Source organism: Choristoneura fumiferana, chromosome 17 (genome assembly GCF_025370935.1).
Source record: "Choristoneura fumiferana chromosome 17, NRCan_CFum_1, whole genome shotgun sequence".
In the NCBI taxonomy this organism is placed as follows: Eukaryota; Metazoa; Arthropoda; class Insecta; order Lepidoptera; family Tortricidae; genus Choristoneura; species Choristoneura fumiferana.
In genome coordinates this window covers 20291115-20308025 of record NC_133488.1, presented here as the reverse complement: position 1 = coordinate 20308025, position 16911 = coordinate 20291115, and the positions used below count along the sequence as shown (strand labels likewise).

Here is a 16911-nt window from a genome sequence, read left to right as displayed (position 1 = left end):
AGAAAAAAAAACTAAGAAAGTTGAGTTGACAGCTGATTACGTATTTGCGGCACTTGCGTTCGAAACTTTAGGACTGTGGTCATCCGACACCAAAAAATTTGTTCGCGAGGTGTCGATAAACTAGTTGGTGTCTCTGGCGACCCCAGGGCCGGGTCTTTTTTCGCCCAGAGGCTGAGCTTAGCCGTGCAGCGAGGGAATGCCGCAAGCATGCTGGGCACGATGCCCCGGGTAGGAGAGATACAGGGCTTAGACATTTTTTAATTTATCAATTTTATCGTTTCATTTTATATCCAAGTACTGGGCGACCGAGCTTTGCTCGGGCTAAACCCAATAATAAGCGTTTTCCCAGAGATAAGACCAAGCTAGATCGATTTGTCATCCCCGAAAACCCTCACATACCAAATTTCATCGAAATCGTGGTAGCCGTTTACGAAATCCCCGAAACTCTTCTACATATATACAAGAATTGCTCGTTCAAAGGTATTATATTATATAGATGTAAGTATTTTTCAATCTTAACCTCTTCTCCAGCCGACTCCAGCCGGACTGGCAACATTTTGCCGAGGCCAGAGACGAGTGGAAGGAGAAAGGGGAGGCCTTTGCCCAGCAGTGGGACACTATATAGGCTATTAAAAAAAAAACCTCTTCTTGGATTCATAGAATTGTACTCATACCAAGTTAAAAATTAGAAAATTAACACATTAAATAACAACCTGTGGATTATAGGCATGAAATTTGTCGCAGGTTTTTTTATGGAACGCTAATGAAATTCACGATGTGTGTTAATTCTAAGCAATTCCCGGAATTTCAATTCAACAACTTGGACTTACTTAAATTTCGTCCCATCCTCATCTTGGTCCGAATGAGTTCTAATCTTAACCCAGGTCGCCTTGCTCTTGCCTCAATTGGGAGGAAGCGGCTATTGGATAATTGAGACACGGCGAGCGGACCTTGCTTGTCTGTGGACTTGTTTAAACTTACCAAAATGAATATTATCCGTAGATGGGTATTATAGTTCTAATACAATACAATACATCTTTATTGAACACCAATACATAGTAAGCAGTACAGAAAACAAAGGTACCTATATATAGAGATTTTCTAAGGTAAGCTATAGAGGGCGTTATCGCTTCAGAGCGATCTTCCAGGCAACCTTTACACTAGATAGAAGTAAGTGGTCTGGTCAGTGTTTTTCAAACTTTTTCAGAACGCGGCCCCCTTGGTTTGAAAAATATTTGTCGACCCCCTGCTACCTCCACTTACAGTTATTTGTTTTATCTTACGTTGATAATACAAACATTGAATAATCATACACAATAACGGTGATATTTTAAAGATACTGCGACCCCCTTAAAGGGCATCCACGACCCCCCGGGGGATCGCGCCCCACAGATTGAAAAACTCTGGATTAGAACAATATCAAGATTAAATGAAACTAACAATATAGGTATACAAGCGAGTACTGCCTTTTCGTAACGTAACGATTGGCAACCTGTTTCATTTCGCAAACTCTAACAGCCTTATTCATAAAAAGTTAGAGCCTCCTTGAAGGCTCCTTGAAGGCCCGATGCTAAAAAACATGATTCATAAACGTCTGTTAGCGCTAATCAGTCGATCAAGGCTCTGCTAAAGTTAGCGGACCGTAGACCCTCTGTCGCGCATTCTATGCACGAGTCGCCGTAAAACAGTTGGTAAGTGTCAACCCTGCCTTATGTCAATCTATATTGCGATGTGTCAACGTTTTCCTTGTTTATGCTTTAACCGATCCTCTTGTGTGTTAACCCTTCGGGTGACAGAATACGGCGCGTAAAAGAATGCGAGAGAGAGGGTATTTGAGGCAGAAAGACATTTTGCGTGTGGATTGCGAGTGCGATGGCATGGCTGACTCCTCGCGGTGACCAGAGATGATCCTGGTAAGTGCTCATGTATATATACGCTTTTATAATCGATATATCTAGCTACATGGATGTGGAGGAATGGGTCAGCTATCGGTCATTCAGAAGATCCATTCTTATAGAGTCCGGGACTCCCATGAGTATGTATCGGAAGCATACTGGCAAGCCATTGTAGTACGGTCGATTATGAGTTGGAGCATACGGGTCGGGCCTGAAGGGGTAGGAAGGAGGGCCCCGTGGCGGCACAGCCGCCATGTCCAGCTGGTGTCAGGCTCAGGGTATTATAGGGCTTACGACACCCATAATCCCTGTACAATAAGTTCCCCTAACTGAGCAGGAACTGAGGATACGTAGGACACCAAGGCACACTTACGCAGTGTCTAGACTGGAGACGTAATCGACTGTACAGAGAGGGTAACTCTGGGTAGACCAGGCCCTCATATTATACAAGGTGAAGCCACTGTAGATAAGACCATGTATATACATACATGTTATTAATAAAGATACACGACCGAAGTTAACTTCTTCTTCTACATTCACGTGGCTAGTATTTTGTATCCTTTAGTTCCATTTATCGTCCCAACGAACCTATACCCCCCTATTACGAATTCAGGCAAACGGTTTTCTTATCCGAGGGTCTAGAGGGCACGATAAAATGGTGGAGATGTGCTGGGATATGAGGTTGGGAAGCCGGATTGAGTCTGGTTTTTCCAGTCCCAGATTACTTTATTGTTTCTTTGAGTTGACACGTCATTAGATGCAACTGCAACTTCCGTTCTTTCCCTATAGCTGCTGCGTGTTTTTATTAAAGGAAATAAAAACAAATTCGTTTTGTTTTATTACGGCCTCGTATGTGATTAAATATCGAGTTATCACCGATGCGACACAATGTCAACACAACTCTTTATTTAATACCTTATTACCAACCTACAGATACGGAACGTACCTCTTGGCATAGTCTGTGGTATTTCTGGTTTGATTCAATCTGTGTCTGTTGTTTATGGGTGCGTTTTTTCGTATTACGCTGTATTATTATTGTTTGCGACATAATTATGGTTTTTTTAATCTATCCATCATGTAAATAATGAATTTCTAATTATAATTAAGTTATAAAAAAAAAAAGAAATAGGCCAGCATATATGTTCATTTCTGACAATAACAAGATTATACAGATTTAGTTAAGCTTGTGAGGGAGAATCGGAACGCACCGTAATGATTATCTATGTAGGGGAGAAATGTCAGTCTGGTAACATTACGTTTTTTCCTACCGCTTTTCTGTTTTCGAATGTTGAAAATATGGTCGAGATTTTGTATTCAATGTGGAAAACTTATTAGATACTCTTAAAATAAGTGCTCTAATTGTGTTCTCGTAAGTGCGCATTTGCGATCTTTATCTGGAAAGTCATATTTATATGCATCGAGGAGCGTTTCTGAAGTATGGCGCGGAGTATTTACAGGTATGTTGTGCTACTTGTTGCACTTGTTACATGCGAATAACCGGTTAAATCTCTAATGAAAGATTATAATGCAAGCATTTTTTATGCGTTTCAGTCGTGACAAGTAGGAAACGTATCCGCACGCATTCTCATTTCTCGCAAGCGAAACGACAGACATCAGTACCTGACACAGCGCCAGCACTGTCCCTCCTATATTTGGTTGGCTTAGCTGACATCATGGCGAGTTCCCAAGCTAGGCTTGTCCTGAGACAACTAAAATTGAGGGAAGTTGCAGCTAGTGCTAAAGCTCTGCTAGTGAAGTGTAAGGAAGAGGGCGCACCTCAAGAAGAATTTGTGTCCCACCGGTTGAAACTCAGACAGTGTCTCGAATTACTCGAGAAAGAAGTATATCACCTGTTAAATACATCTGGGGATACAGATGTAAGCGAAGTAACACAGGACCAGCTTGAAGCTGAAGACACATTAACCGAGCTTGAGACTGCATGGGAGCTCAGCAAAAGTCAACTACGAGTTACCCAAAAGGCTAAATTGCCTGAGCTAGGCCTACCTACATACGATGGTGATAAACTAAAATGGAGTGAGTTTTGGGACAGATTTGTGGCAAATGTAGATGATAGAGAAATCGCAGAGTCAGAAAAGCTGCTTTATCTGATGGGCTGCCTCAAAGGACCGGCTTTAGAAACCATATCTGGATTAACCGCAACTAATGCAAACTACTCAATAGCCGTAGATACCTTGAAGCAGCGATTTGGCTCTAACAACATCCTAATAGATGCCCATTATACAGCGCTTACAAACTTACCAAAGGCGGATCAGTCCAGCACTAGCTGTCGCAGCGTGTTGGATAACATTGAAAGAAATCTCAGGGTTTTGGAGAAACTAGGCGAGCCAGTCAGCGGCAACCACCTAAGAGCATTAGTGCTCTCCAAATTTCCAGCGAAGGTCATACATGAACATCACCTTATTGGGGAAAAGAATGATGATTTGGTCTCCATTAGAAGCAGCTTGGACCGGATTATCACCGCTATGGAGAGGTCGGCTGCTCTTATAAGCCATGAAGATTCCACTGTACCCGGGTCAAGCACCACGGAAGCCCTGCAGGTTCGAGTTGAGGCGCGCCCGCAGGTCAGCCGTAAGCGGAAACACAGCAAGGATCACGAGGCACCACCAGCAAAGAGGCCAAAGAGGCCGTGTCTCTTTTGCAACGCTAAAGGACATCTGAGTGCCGATTGCCGTCGATTCCAAACTGTGGAAGCTAGGCAGAAAAAATTACACGGAAGATGCCTACATTGCCTACGACGGAACCACCAAACAGCCTTGTGCAGGAGGAAAATTTCTTGCTACCGCTGCAAGGGCGACCATTTAATGGTGTTTTGTCCAGTCCCAAGTGGTGAGTCAGTAACGGCAGAAGCTGCAAATACTATTGCATCTTGTATCAATGTTAATCGTTATACTTACTTGCAGACCGCGGTGGGAACTCTACAAAACCCTGAAACCAAGAAATCAAAACTTTCTCGTATCTTGCTGGACTGTGGCAGCCAGCGTAGCTATATCACGCGACAAGCTGCAAGTATGTTGAACCTGCAGAATCTTCGGGAAGATTCTCTTCTAATTTATACCTTTGGAGCGTCTAAACCTCAAAAACTGTCTAGCCCTACAACAGTAGTCGACATTCTAACCAAGCGTGGTATCAGTAAACAAATAACAGTTAATATTGTACCAAAGATTACAGACAGAGTTCCAGTTGCTTTCTCGGAATATAATGGAGTAGATGTAATTGCTGACGATGATACAGCTGGAGAGACTGTTGATTTACTTATAGGCAATGACTGCTACAGTGCCATCCTTAGAGACAATAAAGTCCAGATCGCTGAAAATCTATATTTACTGGATACGGACTTTGGATGGGTACTATCTGGAAACATAACTCCAGGGGAAGTCGACAATGCCCTATCTGTTGTGACATATTGTCAATGCCACATTCCTAGTTGCCCGTACTTTACTGAACCTGATCTGCCGCTGAGAAGTATAGATGTGCAATTCCTATGGTCTCTAGAAAGTATAGGGATCACAGATTCTCCAAAAGCTACGAGACAAGAAGAAGCAGTACGCCATTTCAACAACACCGTGCAATACCAAAATGGCCGATATCTGGTCAAATGGCCGTGGATTCAGTACCCACCAGATTTACCATCAAATTTTGGTCTAGCCCTAGGTCGATTAAGAAGCACTCTGAAGAGGCTCGATACGGCAGCTCTCGATGAATACGAGTCCATCTTGAAGGAACAACTACACCTTGGCATTATAGAAATAGTCGATCAAGAAGACGTACAGAAAAGTGATCACCCTCTTCATTATTTACCCCACCATATGGTTAAGCAGAAGGGAAAGAAAGGGAGAATCGTGTACGACGCATCTGCAAAGACGACAGGGCAGAAGAGCCTTAATGAATGCCTATACAGTGGTCCTTCTATGCTAGAAGATCTAACAGCTCTACTTTTGAAATTCCGTACAAAGAAAATAGGCTTGATAGCCGATGTTGAGAAGGCATTTCTTCAAGTAGCCCTTCAAGATGAGGATCGTGACGTGACGAGATTTTTATGGCTAAAGGATGTAAACAGAGGAGCAACAGAAGACAATTTACTTCACTTTAGATTCTGCAGAGTACCGTTTGGAGTTATATCAAGTCCTTTTCTTCTTACAGCCACAATCCAGCATCATATGACACAATCAAACGAAGAATTAATAAAGACTATTTCTCATAAGTGCTATGTTGATAATTTAGTGACGGGAGCCAACTCTGTTCAAGAGGCCATGAAGATCTACAATCAGACGAGATCTAGCTTTGAACAACTATCTATGAACATACGAGATTGGTTATCCAATGATGAAAAATTTATGAAAACTATACCAGAAGCACATAAGGCAAACCAATGTGATGATGTCAAGGTACTCGGGCTTTACTGGAATCTCTCTAAAGATAGATTAAAACTTAATGTAACACCGAATCACTGCGACATAAGCAAACCAGTGGATACAAAGAGGAAGGTGCTTCAGGCCTTAGCTCGTGTATACGACCCTTGCGGGTTTGTATGCCCACTAATATTACCAATGAAGCTTATCTTTCAGAACATTTGCGGGATAAAAGCGAAATGGGACGCCAAGTTGCCTACAAATATGATCTTGTCTATACAAGAGGCAATACAAAACCTGTATACCTTAGCCGATATTCAGATACCCAGATACATAGGGTCAGACACATCAAAAGGTGACCTCACGTACCAACTTCACTGTTTTACAGACGCGTCCAAGAACGCTTACGCCGCAGTTGTCTATCTGAAGGTGATAAGTCCAAAACGAAGCTCAATATCTTTCCTAATGGCGAAATCTCATGTATCACAAGCTAAAGACAAGGATGATCTGAAGATTCCCAAATTGGAGTTACTCGGGTTTCTAATTGGGAGCAGACTCTTAAAATACACCAGGAATAATCTAGAGCTTGAAATAGCCAAAGAGTACTTATGGTCAGATAGCATGGTAGTGCTCTGCTGGATGAAATCGAACAAGCTCCTCCCTCCCTTTGTTGCGAACAGAGTTAACGAAATTAAAAGAAATCATCCTAATACTGAGATGTGTTACATTAACACAAAGTCGAATCCTGCTGACATCGCTACGCGACCAGAACTGTTTAAAGAAAAAATGGACCTTTGGTACAATGGACCAGAGTTTCTTGTCAGAGATGAATCCACTTGGCCAGAAGACCGGGTATACCAAGAACATCAAAACCTTCTTTCTTTCGGGGAGGTCCTGAGCGACAGCTCAGGTGAACACAGACGAGAAGTATCCATGGATGAGGAAGGAGGCCGGAGCGACCCCCTAGAGCTGAGTGAAGGCCCAACCAATCCTAGAAAAGATGACTCAAACTACCAAGGTCAGAGCAAGCCCATTGAGTACAGTGAATATCCCACCGATGAACTCATGGAGCTAGATAATTCCGATAACCAACAAGAAAAAATCGACAATCAACAGGTGTCCGACGGAGCTGAAACTATAAGCAATATAATAGAATTGCAAAAGAAACACTTCCCTGAAGAACTGGATGGGAAGAGAACGCATCTGGCGAGAAATCTAGATCTCTTTTTAGACGTGGATGGCGTTCTGAGATGCCGCGGGCGTATGGCAAATACAACATGGAGCTACGATAAGAAATATCCAATATTATTACCCAGAAATAGTCAGTTTACGGACAAGATCATTAAAGACACTCATGAGCGTAATTACCACGTGGGGCCTTCGCATACATTAAACTCTATCAGAGAGCGATACTGGATCCCACAAGGGAAACCGCAGGTGACGAAGGTGCTTAGAAGGTGTCTACAATGTATGAAGCACGGCGGAGGACCGTATAGGCTACCGGACACACCGGCGCTACCACCAGAGCGTGTGAACTATAGCAAACCCTATACCTATACGGGGGTAGACTATTTTGGCCCTCTGTTTGTGAGTACACCTAGTGGCAGAGAAAAACGATGGGTAGCCTTGTTTACCTGTTTAACAATCAGAGCTATCCATCTGGAGATCGTGAAGGACCTTTCAGCGGAAGAGTGTCTCCTAGCGTTACGGAGGTTTGCGGCTACTAGAGGTATACCGCATAGGATGTACTCTGACAACGCAACGTGCTTCAAACTAGTTTCAGAAGTAGTACAGCAGCCATACTGCATTGTGAATAAGATCCAATGGAGATTTATTCCCCAACTTGCTCCATGGCATGGCGCCTTTTATGAGAGACTTATAGCCCTGGTAAAACACTGCCTCAAAAGAATGTTAGAAAAGCACCTGCTCAATGAAAACAAGCTATTGACAGTACTGAAGGAAGTGGAGGCGGTATTAAACACACGGCCCTTAACAAAAGTGGGTACTGAAGTAGAACATGTCCTGCGACCAGCTGACTTCTTAAGTCTAGGGGAATGCTTAACAACGAGACCATCTATGGCAGAAACTCCAACGGGGAGTACAGCCATAAAAGGTGACCTGATTGAGAGCTGGAAAAGAGGACTCAAGATGATGGAAGAGTTTAAAAGAATGTTTATAGGACAGTACCTCACAAGTCTCAGGGAGCGGTACAACCACGCACCAAAGCAACCCAGGGTCAGGTCCCACCGTAAACCACAAGTAGGCGACCTTGTGCAGATAAAATCAGACCATAAAAATAGAAATCAGTGGAAGGTGGGCAGAATTGACGCGTTAACCGAGGGCCGTGATGGCGAGCACAGAGTTGCAAGAGTCAAGGTTAACGACTCTATAACTACACGTTCCGTTGGGCACCTCTACCCCCTGGAAATAGAGGATGACGAGCCAGAAGCAGAGGCTCTATCTGGACAACAGAACGAGGTGATTGAGAGGAACTTACCAGATGACACAACTCCAGAGGCACTAGATGATCAAACTGACATCGAGAGGAATACTCCAGTAGACCGCGCAGAGACTAGCAATCCTGAAGTACCACCACTGGAGGAGCAGTGCGAAGAGGGGGAGCCTGTGAGGAGCAAGAGGGTTGCTGCCATTCGTGCCAGGGATAAAATCCTGGAATGGACGCGGCACCTACTCGCCCTGCTGCAATAACCTCTTTTCTTGTGGGAGTGTCGCGCATTCTATGCACGAGTCGCCGTAAAACAGTTGGTAAGTGTCAACCCTGCCTTATGTCAATCTATATTGCGATGTGTCAACGTTTTCCTTGTTTATGCTTTAACCGATCCTCTTGTGTGTTAACCCTTCGGGTGACAGAATACGGCGCGTAAAAGAATGCGAGAGAGAGGGTATTTGAGGCAGAAAGACATTTTGCGTGTGGATTGCGAGTGCGATGGCATGGCTGACTCCTCGCGGTGACCAGAGATGATCCTGGTAAGTGCTCATGTATATATACGCTTTTATAATCGATATATCTAGCTACATGGATGTGGAGGAATGGGTCAGCTATCGGTCATTCAGAAGATCCATTCTTATAGAGTCCGGGACTCCCATGAGTATGTATCGGAAGCATACTGGCAAGCCATTGTAGTACGGTCGATTATGAGTTGGAGCATACGGGTCGGGCCTGAAGGGGTAGGAAGGAGGGCCCCGTGGCGGCACAGCCGCCATGTCCAGCTGGTGTCAGGCTCAGGGTATTATAGGGCTTACGACACCCATAATCCCTGTACAATAAGTTCCCCTAACTGAGCAGGAACTGAGGATACGTAGGACACCAAGGCACACTTACGCAGTGTCTAGACTGGAGACGTAATCGACTGTACAGAGAGGGTAACTCTGGGTAGACCAGGCCCTCATATTATACAAGGTGAAGCCACTGTAGATAAGACCATGTATATACATACATGTTATTAATAAAGATACACGACCGAAGTTAACTTCTTCTTCTACATTCACGTGGCTAGTATTTTGTATCCTTTAGTTCCATTTATCGTCCCAACGAACCTATACCCCCCTATTACGAATTCAGGCAAACGGTTTTCTTATCCGAGGGTCTAGAGGGCACGATACCCTCCTTTATCTCCCTGCTAAGTCACAAAATGGCCGCCACAAGTTTGAACAGCTGACTTTGACAAGAGCAAAAAACCATACCGAAGATATTTTAGTGAAGGTGAAGTTACGCAAAGATTAAAAAAAAAACCAGGAAAAAATATTTTCAGGAATTTGTATTTAAAAATCCTCTAAATTAGCAGCAATAAATTAGCAATAAGTATGAAAAAAAAAATAGGATGATTAACACAATTATGGCTTTTTGCACAACATAAACATGCGGATCGGAAATGGCGGGAAAACAAACTTCTCGCTTTTTATTTTTTTCCTGCTAATTTGCTGTCACTGCTGTCAACTTTTTTTTTTTAATTATCGATTAGGCCATTTTTTGTCTTTGATTTGTCAAGGTGGCCAACATAACGAGTCTAATCAGTCTATCAGCGGCTCAACAACTAGCAGACTGCTAGCAAGCGTTTATGAATCATACTTCTTGACAACCGTCTAACAAGCTTAATCAGTCTGCTAAGTAACAGACCGATCAAACCTCAATTAAGGATTTTTTATGAATAAGGCTGTAAAACTGTAAATATTTCAGGATTTATTTCAGGGCCATCGTGTAGAACCCTTTAGGTTAGGTTAGTTTTATAAAAATCCTGAAATATTTACAGTTTCAGAAATATTAAAAAGTTGGGAAATTAAAAGTTGCGAAATGAAACAGGTTGCCAAACGTTATCCGCCGAAACAGTAGTAAACCGTATACAAGACACATACATAATGCCGCATACATACGAGTATATCAAATAAATGACCTACAGTCACCATAAAATTTTAACAAATTGAAATTATACCCCAAGCACACTGCTTTATTTAAAACAAACCGCTCAGTTCAGTATCGCTCATTCCTTCAATATCTGTAATATGACCTACGAATAATAGCAGGATACTGATATTGGTTGAGATAATATGCTAGTAGAACTGCCCAGGAGGGCTACTAAATATAAAAATCTAAGTTCGTATAACGGGACCATATTACTAAGACTCCATTGGCCATCTGTCTGTCTGTCGCCAGGCTGTACCTCGTGAACCGTGATAGATAGACGGTTCAAATTTTCACAGGTGGTGTAGGTATTCTTTTTGCTGCTATTACAACAAGTACTAAACACAGAATCAAATCAATATTTAAAGCGGGCTCCGATACAAGAAACGTGATTTTCTTGCCGTTTTTTGCTCGATATTAATAACGGCAACAGGTAGAAGCTTGAAATATTCACTGAATATTTAGTCGTATATTACTTTTAACATAAATAATTAAATCAAAATAAAATAAATATTACAGGGGGAACCGTAAAAGTAACAAAATTTGGAGTTGAAATAAAAAATACAATAACCCTCCTTTGGACAGTCGGGTAAAAAGACTCCAAAAACCAATCTTAATTTGATTGCTTAATAGCGACATCTTTTGTCCAGGTGAGCGATTAGTTCCGATGGAGTGTTGAAAATTTCTTGATGAGAGCTAAAACATAGATGTCGCTAGTGTTGCTGCTTAAGTGACTAAATAAGAAACAAACAAGCTGAGATATGTGGTGCATAGGAGAAATTTGTCTTTACTCCTGTCTAGTGGTGGGTGGTGTAGAGGTTTAGCACACAGCACGAAATGCTGAGACCTGGGTTCGATTCCCAGCGCAGGTCTCTTTTTCTGGTTTTTCTGTGCATTTATGTTTCAGTTTGTATTTTCGTTAACTGGTGGATTTTTGCAGGACACTAACCATTAAATGAGGTCCCTATTTAACATTATTTGAAAATAACATATGGAAAAACCGTTAAAAACAATGAATAGAAATGGAATCCTATAAAGTTGTTGATATGACGATACAAACAACATATACTGGCGCCATAACAAGGATGGTGTTGTACTTGTATGTTTACCAATGTATAATACATAGATATGTATATTTTAGCCGGAGAACAATAGGTTAGTACGACGTATGAATGGAAAACAAGGCTGTGTCAATAATTATTTTATTACATTGACCACGTTTCAAATAAAATTTTTATGTACCTACGTAACACGAATTTTTAACGGTTTGACGCTAAAGTGAACGGGCGGACATTATATTATTATTATATTATTTTTGATTTCCGTTAACTTTAAGGCAACATTCAAAAGGTCAAATAGGTTATTTCTCGAATAAACTAAAAAAAAGGGGCTTGGCTTATTCTTTAAAAGATAATTAATTATGTGCAGTTAAAACAGTATAAAGGTTCGTACAATTGTGATGTTTATTCAAAGTCCGTATGTTCACAGACATTTTGGCAAAAGAAGTTTGCGTAGAAGAAATAGAATTTAACTCGGGTGTTTTTCATACAACGTACCTAAATGAAGATTATTTTTAAGAACTTGTTCACAGTCTTTTATGGCTTGAACTCTAAAGTGCTACTTTGTAGTCTGCTATTATTTTTGTAACAGATATACTTTGTAGAATTGCATCACATTGCGCCAAACAGAACCAAAGAATCATCGCAAACCACATGTGAACTGCCGTCCGATATTGACATCTGTTTTGCTGCAACCTAGATTTAAAACTACGCATTACCCGTATAATCACACTTTAATTTGTAAAACAGATGCTATTTTGAATCGCATACACAGCATAAAAATTTTGCAGTCATTAAAATTTACGTTACATTTAAACATAGTTGGAAACAAAGCATTTGTTTAAGGGCCTGTTTCAGCACTTGACGAGTCTCAGATAAAAGTAATGCCGTCTTTGTTTATTCGGACAAAACAAACAGAGACGGCATCACTGATATCCATCACTTAAAGTTAGTCGACAAGTGGTGAAACAAAGGGCCTACTCCGAAATTCTAAAATCGAAGTTCGTATCGTACCGTCCCTCTCACTTTCGTATTACAATTAAATAGTATAAATAAGCGACAGCTGGCAGCTGACAGCTGGCCTAGTGGTTTGACCTATCGCCTCTCAAGCAGAGGGTCGTGGGTTCAAACCCCTGCTCGCACCTCTGAGTTTTTCGAAATTCATGTGCGGAATTACATTTGAAATTTACCACGAGCTTTGTGGTGAAGGAAAACATCGTGAGGAAACCTTCACAAACCAGCGAAGCAATTCAATGGTGCGTGTGAACTACGGCCTAAGCCCTCTTGTTCTGAGAGGAGGCATGTGCCCAGCAGTAGGACGTATATAGGCTGGAATGATGATGATGATAAATAAGCGTCAGAGGGGGACGGAACGACACGAACTTCGATTTTCGAATTTCGGAGTAGCCCCACAGGCCCTAAATACTGCGATGACGAATATGATTGTTTAATACACCAAAGTAGGCTTGCGTTAAATCACAATGACTCGAATCCTGAAAAAGTTATCAGATCACGTCATGTAGAGCCAAGTTTCCAACTCGACGCTTCCTGACTCTACAAGCCTTGTGCCCAGCAGTGGGGCGTACGTAACGTACATATTGTAGGCTGAAATGATAGATGACTCTACCACTATGTTGACGTGATTATTATGCTTAGCTTTCTAGTACTAAGATTCTTCGAGCTAAGCCACGGACAGTCGGCCGAACAGACATGGCGTGTCCATATAAATAAATTGACATTCGATATTCGCTAAATAACTAAGTCCTGTATCAATTTTGTACACTACTTCATACATAAGATTTTCACCTTTAACTAGGTATTATGATGGTTCTGTTTTGTCATTTTGACTTTGAACTCTAAAAACATAAGTTATGGCTATGGCAAATAAATAGTTCCACAGCATGTGAGCTTTATGTGGGACCACCTGAGTGTTTACGCCGCGGATATTTTTATCCATTTTATCGTATTTACAGTACACGTGTCTTCCCGACCTTCGCAGCTATTACGATTCGAAGCAACTGTTGCTATGTATCTTAAGGCGCGCTTATAGAAGAATTTTCGGTATTTGAGGGGGTGAAGCAGACGACGCGGTGGATATATATTTTATTTAGTACATGTGTTGATGTATGCAAGCAGGAAATGTGAATAACATTTAAAAATAGCACTGTGTCGCCCGATAAGGGTATGATTAAACGAGTGAATATGACTCATTTTTGAAGAAAATACTTCGAAATTCACCGTTAGTATTTGTAAAATATCTTTTACAACGACATACTTACTATAATACTGTACAGTCGAACCATTTCATTCCTAACCCACCGTAGAACGTTCTCACAGTTAAGTGTCATAATTCCCTTGTCAAGCAATGCGATGTCACTATATGACGTTTTTCTATCAAAAGATTCCACAGTGGGCCACGATTCAGTTGGTTCGAGTCGAGTGTACTTCCAATGTTATTCAACTTACATTACCTAGAAAATTTCAAGTCAATCGGACAACTGGATGTGGATCAAAATACATTTGCAAAGTTTAATGCAAACAAAGTTAAATAGCTATATAAAAGCTTATAAAAACAAAAAATACACTTGCTCGCATTGTTATGGACCTCAGTAAAGTATACCTGAATCAATCAATTTACAAATCTACAATCATTAAACTTAGTGACTGAATAAAATTATCCCAATTTGCTAAATAAATTACTATCACTCTTGAAAATTTTACTGTATAAAATCTTGTACTTACCTAATTTTGAAATAAACTGAATAATAAAATATTTGTTTAAGGATCCTAGTTTGGAGGACAAATCTATTGAGATTTTTTTCAATAATCGTGTTTACCGACTTATTCGCCAGAATATTTAGAAAAATTGCCCACGAATTTGGAAAAATTTACAAAAATTGGCCAAGTGCGAGTCGGACTCGCGCACGAAGGGTTCCATATTATCTATGGGAATTTTCAGAAAAAAGTAGTGTACCCTTTAACAAATTTTGGGTTATTTCTACTCAGAATCACGAGCACTATCGATTTAAGCAATAAAAAAAAGTGTCCCACTTTTAATTGTCAGTTTTGTGACGCAGTTAACCATACATGCTGTATGACTGTACTGACTAATAAATTTTGTATGGAAAATTAAGGATAGTTAAGGAAAAAACGGGTAATTTTTTTATCCGAAAACCCCCCTATACAACATTAGACATTAGCAAAAAACGGCAAAAAAATCACGTTTGCTGTATGGGAGCCCCCTTAAATATTTATTTTATTCTGTTTTTAGTATTTGTTGTGATAGCGGCCACAGTAGTACATAATCTGTGGAAATTTCAAGTGTCTAGCTATTACGGCTCGAGAGATAGAACCCTGTGACCGACGGACGGACAGACAGATAGCGTAGTCTCAGTAATAGGGTCCCGTTGGCATCCTTTGGGTACGGAACCCTGAAAAAATGAACTCTTGTTACTTAAATCTTGGCTTTCCTACCACTCTACCTGTATTTAAAATACAGTATACCTAAGATTGGTTGTATTTTCAATTTAGGTTTTACGGGATGACCGTAAAAGTAAAAATTTGGAATTGAAATAAAAAATACAAAAAAATTCCAAAAAAAAACCAATCTTAGGTATACTATATTTTAAATAAGTACAGAAAAATAATCACAGGTCCTCGGTAATCCGTACCGCGTGCTATACCGCTACACCACTGAAGGTCAACCACCACGCGGCACGCGGTACGGATTACCGAGGACCTGGGTTCGATTCCCAGTGATGGTCTTATTTTTCTGTTTTTTCTGTGCATTTTTATTTCAGTTTGTATTTTCAATATAGGGTTAAATTTTCCGAAATAACTAGACAAGTATGGATCTAATAGTGTGAAACATAAGAAATAAAAAAGAAATACAGCGTTCTAGCCATTGACCAAGGTATAGTGAGATTATTTAAAGCGCATCCGAGCCTCAAAAGGCGCCAGCAAAGTTTTATTTTGCACTGGAAACTCGAAAGTTTGATAAAAAAAAAAGAAATCAAGCGCCTAGGGCGACCGCTCCTCTTGGTCTACCCTATATAGAATCGGCGTTGCTTTTAGCTAGACATGTTTTATCTGAATTAATTGTTATTGTATGCTTTCCCCGCCAGGTGGCGCTGTGGTGTTTAGTGGTGTATCTGCTAGGGCACGTGCCTTCCATAGAGATGAGAGTTGATGAGTCCGAGCAGGCTGCGCCTAAGTACAGAGAGGTAAGGCTTCTATGGAACTCGACGAGTGAATTCCACGAATTTCGGACACGGTCGCAAAGTCATCTCATCACTCAATTAACCATTCGTAAGTCGTAGATAAACTCTACGTCCTTACTAAGTAATATAAACACGAACAGAAATAGTTACTTTGCTTTGACTTTCTTAAAAAGAAGATTTGAATGAACCAAAATGAAAATGAATTAATGTGGTTAACTTTCTTGTGTTCTGTTTCCAGCAAGCCCCTGCCTCCACGCCTCGCCCTGAAGCTCCGAAACCAAACCTGAACTTGGGCAAGTGCTTCCACATGGATCGCTCCCAGTGTCCCACGAACGAGCTGCGCTGCGTCACCATCGGGGCTTCGTCGGTCTTCTGCTGCGACGTGGACAGCTTCACGTTGAAAGAAGGCCTGACGGTTTCCAGTAAGTGTAGTGTAAACCTGGGCAAATGCTTCCAATGAGGGCTATCGCGTATGAATTCGCCGCTAGAGGCGCTAGTGTAGCGTGAGGTCTCCGAAATTTCTAATCTCATAGTTTTTGGGTGAGGTACGCGGGTTAATTTATAATTAGAATAATTTTGTGAATATTTTGCAATATTTGAAATTATTTATGGCAAATATGCGTTCCGGGGCAATGAATGTGTTTTGAGACAGTTTTGTCTTTCGGAAACCTTTGTCCTCCCTTGTTTCCGAACAAAACGGGGTCTATGCAACACTGTGGCATGCTCGATATTTTTATAGTACGGTTTTAAGGTGTATTAAATATGATTTTCATCTAAACTTTGTTTTCACGCCCGCAATAACAGACTTTGAAAGCCATACTTAAAAACCTCACGCAACAGTGCGCCATCTAGTGAGACAAAAAACCTCACGCAACAGTGCGCCATCTAGTGAGACAAAAAACGATAGCCCTCATTGGACCGGTCCTACGCGGAAAAAAGGAGTTATTT

General features: G+C 41.2%; 2 protein-coding genes across 4 annotated transcripts in view; both read left to right on the top strand.

Moving 5' to 3' along the window:
- hfw (leucine-rich repeat domain-containing protein hfw) overlaps positions 1-16911 on the top strand; it is a 54054-nt gene that overhangs the window by 21815 nt on the left and 15328 nt on the right. Inside the window, exons 2-3 of the mRNA XM_074100290.1 lie at positions 15868-15966; positions 16202-16385. Coding sequence (XP_073956391.1) covers positions 15868-15966; positions 16202-16385 — 283 coding nt within the window. The remainder of the gene's footprint in view (positions 1-15867; positions 15967-16201; positions 16386-16911) is intronic.
- On the top strand, positions 1647-8984 carry LOC141436968 (uncharacterized). 3 transcript variants are annotated; one of them, XM_074100118.1, is made up of 2 exons: positions 1647-1691; positions 1797-8984. In XM_074100118.1, exon 2 carries the CDS (start codon positions 3569-3571, stop codon positions 8972-8974), a length of 5406 nt encoding a protein of 1801 aa, XP_073956219.1. In that variant the 5' UTR covers positions 1647-1691; positions 1797-3568; the 3' UTR covers positions 8975-8984. The 3 variants fall into 3 exon arrangements, with proteins under 3 accessions (XP_073956219.1, XP_073956220.1, XP_073956221.1); XM_074100119.1 differs by lacking the exon at positions 1647-1691 and having other exon boundaries at positions 1698-3352; positions 3447-8984; XM_074100120.1 differs by lacking the exon at positions 1647-1691 and having other exon boundaries at positions 4657-4742; positions 4817-8984.